Source organism: Monopterus albus, unplaced genomic scaffold (assembly GCF_001952655.1).
Source record: "Monopterus albus unplaced genomic scaffold, M_albus_1.0 scaffold400.1, whole genome shotgun sequence".
Taxonomy (NCBI): domain Eukaryota; kingdom Metazoa; phylum Chordata; class Actinopteri; order Synbranchiformes; family Synbranchidae; genus Monopterus; species Monopterus albus.
In genome coordinates, this window is record NW_018128280.1 from 318,147 (window position 1) to 327,369 (window position 9,223).

General features: G+C 41.5%; 2 protein-coding genes across 4 annotated transcripts in view; one reads left to right on the top strand and one right to left on the bottom strand.

The window, feature by feature from the left end:
• The window catches only part of arhgap11a (Rho GTPase activating protein 11A), an 8,246-nt gene extending 7,261 nt beyond the window's left edge, over window positions 1-985 (bottom strand). For all 3 annotated transcript variants that reach the window (XM_020586250.1, XM_020586249.1, XM_020586248.1), the window contains exon 1: window positions 255-985. In XM_020586250.1, the coding sequence (XP_020441906.1) occupies window positions 255-374 (120 nt within the window). In that variant the 5' untranslated portion in view covers window positions 375-985. The remainder of the gene's footprint in view (window positions 1-254) is intronic.
• Window positions 986-1,049: 64 nt separating this feature from the next.
• On the top strand, window positions 1,050-2,639 carry LOC109951635 (probable polypeptide N-acetylgalactosaminyltransferase 8). The gene is made up of 3 exons (XM_020586239.1): window positions 1,050-1,062; window positions 2,138-2,321; window positions 2,438-2,639. Exons 1-3 carry the CDS (start codon window positions 1,050-1,052, stop codon window positions 2,637-2,639), a joined length of 399 nt encoding a protein of 132 aa, XP_020441895.1.
• Window positions 2,640-9,223: the final 6,584 nt, after the last annotated feature.

Sequence of the window (9,223 nt, forward strand, 5' to 3'; positions counted from 1 at the left end):
TATATATATATGAAGAAAACAAAATCACGGAACAGTCGAACCTAGAGGTCTGTGGAGCCTGACCTGGGTGACAAAGGCCAGCAAACAAATGGGTCCCATCAGTAGAGGTAAGCGTTCAGCAATATGCTAATTTAATCCCAAACACTAAACACTATATCCAAGGACGATACTGTGAACTTTTAGATGCAGTACAAATAAAAGTCAAGTAAATAATGCTGCACACACAGTAAGTACCCGGTTTTCTTTAAGCTTACCGAGTTGCTGGTTGTTGACCTACAGTTGGCTGCTTTGTTTTTGTTCCAGTTCTTCGTCTTTATCCCGTACGCTGTGCGGAGGTGTTGCACGGCCAACAGACGCATCACATTTCTCTCCATGACTTTTCATTTAGCAATTTTACCATGCACTTTAAAAGTAGGCTTGGAATAGTTCGTTTACTATCTTCTGTTAGTAACGTTACCCAAGTAAACTGACATCCGCAGTGGTATCAGTTCTGCCTTCAGCCCAGCTTTTCTACAGACTTCTAACGCTAAATCGTCCTCCCGTAGAACTGCTCGCTTGAGCTCTACAATCGTCTACCAACTGTAACAACTATGAGTTCAGTCAGTCTAAAAAAGATTCTAACGACTGGAATAACCTTACATTATGTAGCAGCTGTCTAGTGGCTAGCTTCATATTTCGGTTGCAGTACGGTTAGCTGGCTAACGCTAGCCAGCTAGGTCAGCAAATCACATCAACTCGTTGACCAGCCTCAGTCGGAAAAAACAAAACATCTTCTCGGTGTCACACGACTTAATACTACCTTTACCCCTTTTAGCTGAATGTATGAATTACACCAAATGCGACTCGTTAGCTAACGAATTGCATTGTACCACGGTTCGCTCGTCAAATCAGCGACAGGACTGTGTGCGTTTCCGCTGAGCATTCAAACAACGGCACTCCCTACGCTCTACGCTATGATTGGTTGGAAATGTTTCGAATGCATTTCACTGAGGTGCGTCTTTTATAATCCAGGGCAGCCTCACTGGGCGGTGCGGATTCTGCTGGGCGAGATGAACGTTCAAGGTGCGCAATCGGTTAACTGTAATTCATAGTCTCACCTTCGACATGGAAAATGCGTGCATATGTAACTGTGCGACACGTTATTGTTTATATTATCATAAATTCTCATATTTGATTAGGTTCTAAGTATTAGCTGATATTCCCCTCATCCTTGTAAGAGTTGACTCTTAGAGGCTCTAGTTACTTTATAAGCTTTTGTTACCTCTCATACCTTTAGTTCCCCTTAGTTACTTTTCATACCTTTACTTTCCTTGGTTATACATGTTAAAACTGTATTGATGATTGTCCAGAACTACTGAGCTTTGGTTACTTTAATACATTTATTTTCCTTGCATATACCATATATCTTCCAATTGTATTGATGAGAGTCAAGTGATACTGAAGTAGAAATTGACTACTTTAACTTCTGTGTAGACATAGTGTTTCTATTCATGAGGTCCTGCTTTGTCCTAAAAGATATTTCCCAGTTACGCTTAACCAGTGAAACTCAGAGAGACGAGGCGGTCCAAGTGGCTACAAAAAACCGTGCTGGTTTATTCAAGGATCACAGGTAAAAATAACATTACACGCTCAGGTATCTTGCACCTCCAGTACTGCGCGCAGGCAGATGAAGAATGCCAGACCCCGAACCCAACAGGCCTGTACATTATATCTGGTTTGGGCTAACCCAATTCTACACAGGCACGTCAAACCGTGACGTCACCTGATATGTCAGCTTTACAGCTGACCGTAGCAGTAGTCAAAACATGGAGAAAATCAATGTGTGTGAGTGTTGATTAAGTGGTGTGTATCTAAGAACATACAGGACATTCAGGGACATGTCCGGACATTAAGCCTAGGAAGATATTATGATTAAGATTACGGCTAAACATATCATACAGTAGCCACCTTCTATCTAGTTATCCTTGAACATAAACAACCTGGAGTAACTCATGGAAATGAGTAAGCATTTAACAGCCTGAGCTAGACATCCTGTCTACACTAAAGACATTTCTAATACAACAAGTACCTAACCAATATCTATCTGACTAAAAAATACCTAACAAGGTTCATGACATAACCTCTTTGCTTTCTGCAGAGGATTTAATGGAGAACCTGGATGAATACATCAGCTCAATCCACAAGGAGCATCCAGGCCTGGTGAAGAAAGTCCAGCACTCTCAGCAGCTCGGCCTCACCCAGGCCAGACTGTCAGGATGGAAGGCTGCTGTAGGAGACGTGGTGGCCATCCTGGATGCTCACATAGAAGTACATGTGCAATGGTTGGTTTAAGTGCAGCGTGATCTGAGTCATTCCATTTTCTTTGTATTGCTATGCTAACATGATAATCGCACCTTTTTGTTTCGGTTCTGTCAATTTAAACTGTCCCTTTGTCCAGGGCAGAGCCGTTGTTAGCTCGGATTAAAGAGGACCGCACCTTGATTCTCACACCAATGTTTGACAGAGTCAACTTTGATGACTTGACACTGACTCCCAATATACCTGCTGCTCATGGCTTTGACTGGGCTCTGTGGTGCTTGTATGAGGCTTTCAGACCTGAGTGGTACAATTTAAAGGACCAGTCACAACCTGTCAAGTAAGTTCCAGTTAGAGTCTTTTCATTGTGACTGTCTTTGTTAGTAGTCTTCAGCATATCGCCTCCCCTATATGGCAGTGTAGTGGTCATAGATGCAGGGACAATGCGATGCAATGAGGAGTCGAATTTCCCTTCAGTGTTTTTGCAACATTTATTGCCATGTGCTCAGTTTATACAGAACTGAGTGCTGAACTGTTGCTCACCATGAATCATGCAGGTCCCTTTACACTTTTCTAACTACAATGCTGGGTCTTTTCAGTGCAGAACGTGTGAACAGGAAGCAGATTGTTAAGTGGTATCCTTTGGTTCATGTTGGTTTAGCTCATCCAGCATTCTTTTTCCATACTGTATGTAGATGTACAACACCTAAGAGAAATATGACCCTTTATCTGATAGATTTGTCTCATTTAATTAACACCACTCCCTTAGGCTAAGTTTAATTCTATGTCCATTTGTGACTTAAACTAAATCTACAAGCAAATGGTTCAACTACTAGCACACCGAGGTCCTGTCCTCAGTGTCTCTTCTTGGGGATTGGGGGATTTTTAAAACACTAGAGGAGACAAGATTAAACCTTTTTAAAAACTTGACATTTGGTGTGTTTTTTAAAAAGGCTCGCTTCAGACTCTGTTTAAAACAAAAGAATGATGACCTAAATTTCTCCATCAGGTTTTGATTCTGGCCAGTGTGGAGGGGACTCTTTAAAATAGATCTTCATGTTAAAAAGTTAAAAGGTGGTGTTGGTTTACAGGGCCATAATTCCCTACTAATTTGCCTAGGTCACTTTCTGGAAAGCATATAAAATGGTGGTATTTACTGTAAAGGGAAGTAGAGAGAGTTGTTAGTTTAGTTGCAAGGAGTCATTAAGTTCCAGACAAGTAAGCTAGTGAAATAAAACTTGCAAATATTTTAATTTGTAAGCAGTTAACAGAATGAAACAAAGATGGGCACATCAATTTTTCTAAAATCCAAACGACAGCCTTGGTGACAAAATATTCACATATTGCAAATCCTCTGCCAAATTCACAAATACATTGAGTATGGAAAATTTTCCAGACTCTTTTAAGTTTTCCACATTTTATGTTTCATACTCCTAAAATTGATTAATGTAAATGTTTTCCTCATCAATCTATACACAGTACTCCACAATCATAAAGTGAAAACAGGTTTTTGGGGTGTTTTGTAAATGTATCAAAAATATAAGAACTACCCCATTTACAATAGTATTCAGACCCTTTGTTATGACATTGATGAGTTCTGGTGCTTCTTACTCCTATCAGTGGTCACCGTGAGGCTTCTACGGCATTTAGAGTCCACCTGTGCCTAATTTAATGCCATCCATCCATGCATCTATTTTCCTCCGCTTATCCGGAACCGGGTCACGGGGGCAGCATTCTAAGCAAAGATGCCCAGACTTCCCTCTCCCCAGACACTTCCTCCAGCTCCTCTGGGGGAATGCCAAGGTGTTCCCAGGCCAGCCGAGAGACATAGTCCCTCCAGCGTTTCCTGGGTCTTCCCCGGGGCCTCCTCCCGGTGGGACATGCCCAGAACACCTCCCTAGGAAGGCGCCCAGGAGGCATCCAAAACAGATGCCTGAGCCACCTCGGCTGGCTCCTCTCGATGTGGAGGAGCAGCGGTTCTACTCTGAGCTCCTCCCGCACAGTGAACATTAGCTGGAGGCAGCTGAACATATAGTATATAACAAAACTCAGTACACCCCTGTACCATATCACTACAACCTTAAATGATTCAAAACTGTACCATCTTATTTTGTCTTATTTGATATGTAATAAAAAAAAAACTGGCTAAACAGACTAAATACATATGGGCCTCAACATGTCAATGTGATCATTGTGATTATTGCAACAAAAGGCAATTTACCTGTGACTGCTGCAACACAAACAATTGTGCCTGTGATTTCCAAACCATTTTCCATTCTTTATTAAAAATAGGGTGTCGTGTCCAATAACATCACTGATGACAGTGCTCAGAGTGAACCAAAACAGCAAAGTTGTGGACTATAGAATGAAAACAGTGAAGGATGCTAAAAGCCCAGCTGTAAGGAGAACTTCAGAGTCCAATGACAAACTAATTCTCATTCAAAAATATGAGCATCACCTTTCTCATTTTGCTGCCCTCATTACTGTAGCTTTAAATCTGCAATAATGGCCTTTTTCACTGCCTGGGGACTCAATATTGACATATCTTCACCTTTTAAGTTGAATTTGTGAACCTGTCAGCAAGCAGTTGCTTATTTACACACCCAGCAGTTACAGAGCATTATTGCCATTTGGAGTCACGTGTCTGGTCATCAGGTCCAATATATACAGTACTTTCTTTTAGCTCTGTTTTTGGTCTCCACCAACTCCAAAATATCTGATTCTTAATCTACGAACTGCTTGAGTATGTTCACCAGTTAGCTGCTAGCACCAAGCCTCGTCCACAAACAGTGTGTACACACAATTCTGTGCTGAAACCGTGTATACAAACAATTTATGCACAATTTTATTCAATATTCTGTATCAATATTTTCTTACCTTAATTTGTTCATACTCTGTGAACAAATTTAATACTGCCTCACCCCATGTGTATGAACAAATGATGAAGGCCTGGCTGGCTAAAAAATGCAAACACATTTTAACTGAAACTATATTAATTAAAAAGGTTTTAATAGCTAATATAATTGATTAATATAATTTAAGGCTATAATGATTAATTTACTAATGCATTGACCAAATGTAGCATATTAAATAAACATGAAATTAATGCCCTGTCATTCTGATTAATCACAGTTTTAATTGAAATAAATTAAATTTAAAAAACTGTTCTAGTTTATAAGTATATAGAGAAATGGGGGCATGGCAGCAGGCTACTTGAAAACCACTGGAATGCGCCTGTCATTTTAGAATGATTCTGATTTACACTAACATACACACAATAGAAAGAACAAAATTGGCTGGTGTCATGAATATGATGGTAATGTCTCCTGCACTTATTTTGTGCACAAGGTAAGAACATTTCTATGCGCATGTTAGTGAATAAGGTCCACTGCCTGTCTGCCGTTTGGTGTTTACAGTCTTATGCAAAAGTTTAGGCACCCCTTGATACATAACAGATTTTGGTGATTTTTTATTTGAACAGATGTTAACACAGTTTCTCTTGGAAATGGAAAAAATGCACAATATTTTCTGCAAACAGTGATGCATAGTTACTTCTTATGCCATAAATTGAACAAAAATAAAAAATAAAAACATTATTATGGCATGGTGCAAAAGTTTGGGCACCCTACACAATCAGTACTTAGTAACACCTCCTCTGGCAGATATCACAGCTTGCAAACGCTTTTCATAGCCAGCTAAAAGTCTTTCAATTCTTGTACTTGGGATCTTCTCCCATTCTTCCTTGCAAAAGGCTTCTAGTTCTGTAATATTCTTTGGTCGTCTTGCATGCACAGCTCTTTTAAGATCTACCCACAAATTTTCAATGATGTTTAAATCAGGGGACTGTGATGGCCATTCCAAAACCTTCAGCCTGCGTCTCTTGAGGTATTCCATAGTGGATTTCGAGGTATGTTTAGGATCATTGTCCTGTTGTAGAAGCCATCCTCTTTTCAGCTTCAGCTTTTTTACAGATGGTGTGATGTTTGCTTCCAGAATTTGCTGGTATTTAGTGGAATCCATTCTTCCCTCCACCCGTGCAATGTTTCCTGTGCCACTGGCTGCAACACAACCCCAGAGCATGATAGATCCACCCCCATGCTTAATAGTTGGCAAGGTGTTCTTTTCATGAAATGCTGCTCCTTTTTTTCTCCAAACATGCCTTTGCTGATTGTGTCCAAAGAGTTCTATTTTAACTTCATCAGTCCACAGCACTTGTTTCCAAAACGCATCGGGCTTCTGTAGATGTCCTGTTGCATACTTCAGACGTTGGATTTTATGATGGGGACGCAGATAAGGTTTTCTTCTGCTGACTCTTCCATGAAGGCCTTGTCTGTGCAAGCATCGCTGCACAGTGGAACGGTGCACCACCACTCCTGAGTCTGCTAAATCTTCCTGCAGGTTTTTTGCAGTCAAATGGGGGTTTTGATTTGTCTTTCTGACCAGCATACGAGCAGTTCTGTCCGAGAGTTTTCTTGGTCTTCCAGATCTCATCTTGACCTCCACAGTTCCCCTGATCTGCCATCTCTTAATTACATTTCTTACTGTGGAAACTGCAAGCTGACAACGCTTTGCTATCTTCTTGTAGCCTTCTCCTGCATTGTGGGCGTCAATAACTTTCATTTTCAGGGTCTTACACAGCTGCTTAGAGGAACCCATGGTTGCTGGGTGTCCACAAGTGTGTGCACAAGGTTTGAAGAGTCAAAGTATTTGTACAGCTTTGAAATTGGCATTTACCAATGACAGCTGTTGCTGTGCATCAGATCTAACGAGCTGATTAAGGTCTGATACCTTGTGAGAGACTTTGAGACTCTGGAACTCTTAGGGTGCCCAAACTTTTGCACCATGCCATAATAATGTTTTTATTTTTTATTTTTGTTCAATTTATGGCATAAGAAGTAACTATGCATCACTGTTTGCTGAAAATATTGTGCATTTTTTCCATTTCCAAGAGAAACTGTGTTAACATCTGTTCAAATAAAAAAATCACCAAAATCTGTTATTTATCAAGGGGTGCCTAAACTTTTGCATAAGACTGTATGACCTAGTCTCCTTAGCCAGATTGTAACTCATTTAGATAAGTCTGTTCTATAGGTCTGTCAGCTTTACTTCCTGGAACTGATGCTGTGTTCAAAATTCCTCCCTTTACAACCGCCAGGGCCGCCATGTCCTGTGTTGTACTCTGTGGCATCTGTCTAAATGAGCCAGTCTTCTGTATTGGCTTCCTCTCTCCTCATGGAGGTTGTGGGGAAGACTGCTGTGTGTAACTAAACTGTACTTTACAATCTCTATCAGAGACAGCTTGGACTGAAATAGCTGTGCCACTGGGAGAATTAACATCAACCGTTTTCTGTGACTTGCTTGAACTGGCTGAAGGAGACCGAAAACACTTGAAAGTCTCCAAAAAGCATACACAACCGGCAAGAAAACCCTCAGCTTGTTTTACTCTGGCTTCTATTTTGTTCTCAGTTAAAAATGTACAGGTTTTCACTTCCTCTTTAGCTCTCATTGCAGCTAGAGAGGCTTGCTTCAAAAACCGCCCTATACATCCCCTTATGGGGGAGGACTGTCACTGTCCCTAAGCATACCCCCTTCTCTGCATTTGTAGGACCCAGGAAATAAACTGATCTCTTGCTTTATCCTGCTCTTTTTTAGAAAGTGTATTTAAACATTTAGACAAAAATTTGCCCCCAACGAGTAAGGCTTAGCCTTTTCCCAGTCATGTACAACATCTGCAGACATATTAAAAATTACACGTGACAGGCGTTTCAAGTGAAATGGTCTCTGCCCAGAACCAGCTGATTCGAAAAGGAAGCTCCTACACCAACTAAGTTGGTGCGCCCAATCGCTGGGGGTTCACCCAATCAACAGGTCTGTTTTAATTCCACTGAATACGCCGTCACCCTAATGCTATAATACAGTTTTCCCATAAACTATGCCCAGCCCCGGATCCCAAAACAGTTCTGCCAGAGGCACACTGTGTCACATCGAATTTTCTCTGTAGCACTTGTTGCTATGAGATACGCATGTGCCAGTGCTGAACAGCCTTCAAGCAGCAAACCACCCACACATTCCATGAAAAATAACAACAACCTGGCGATTTCCCTGTGCCGTCACAACAGTGTGGAAGTTATCAGAGATCCTATTTCAGGCAAGATGTTTCACTGCCTGATTTCCAGCAAGGGGGAAATTAAAAAGGAAATGGGAAATATTGAGGAGACAACTGCCAAGAAATAGCAGAAACTTCACTCATAAAATGTGAATTTTACATCTCTTATTGATATCAAATTCTGTAATCAACGGCACTCATTTACTTCCCCTCAAATGAGACTATGTGCTTGTTAACTGTACATGTGACAAATGAACACAGCAGCACAGCAGTTAAAACACAGAGAATAAGACATGTGTTTTCATTATCCTTACTGTTTTGGATATTGCGAGTGATGAAGAAAGTAAAAAGACCTAAACTGTGGTGAAACAAAACAGGAAGTAACGTCAAAATAAAAGTCGGACAGGAAGCAGTGGAACAGAATCATGACACCCAGATACACATCCAACAATAGCAGTGTCGTCTGAGAACTTTTGTAGATGACACTGGTGGGAGTTGTGCTTGAAGTCCTACGTGTAAGGGGTGAACAGAAAGGGGGAAAGCACTGTCCCCTTGGGTGCCCCTGTGCTGCAGGCTACCACATCCGACACACAGTTCCGCCTTACAAACTGAGGTCTGTTTGTGAGGTACTTAATGATCCATGCAGACAGGTGTTGGTCCACACCTGCCCCCTACAACTTCCCACTCAGCAGTGACGGCTGGATTGTCCTGACCTGGTCCACCGTGAGGCCGAGGGGACGGGTGGGCGGTGACTGTTCAGGAGCTGTGGGCTGTTGGGAACCCCCCGTGACAGTGGGAGGAGGGGCCATGGTCTGGCTGAGG

Excerpts from the sequence above, each read along its gene's own strand:
- LOC109951635 (XM_020586239.1), top strand. Across the intron at positions 2,322-2,437 it reads ATAGAAGTACATGTGCAATG|GGCAGAGCCGTTGTTAGCTC; the intron begins GTTGGTTTAAGT and ends CCCTTTGTCCAG.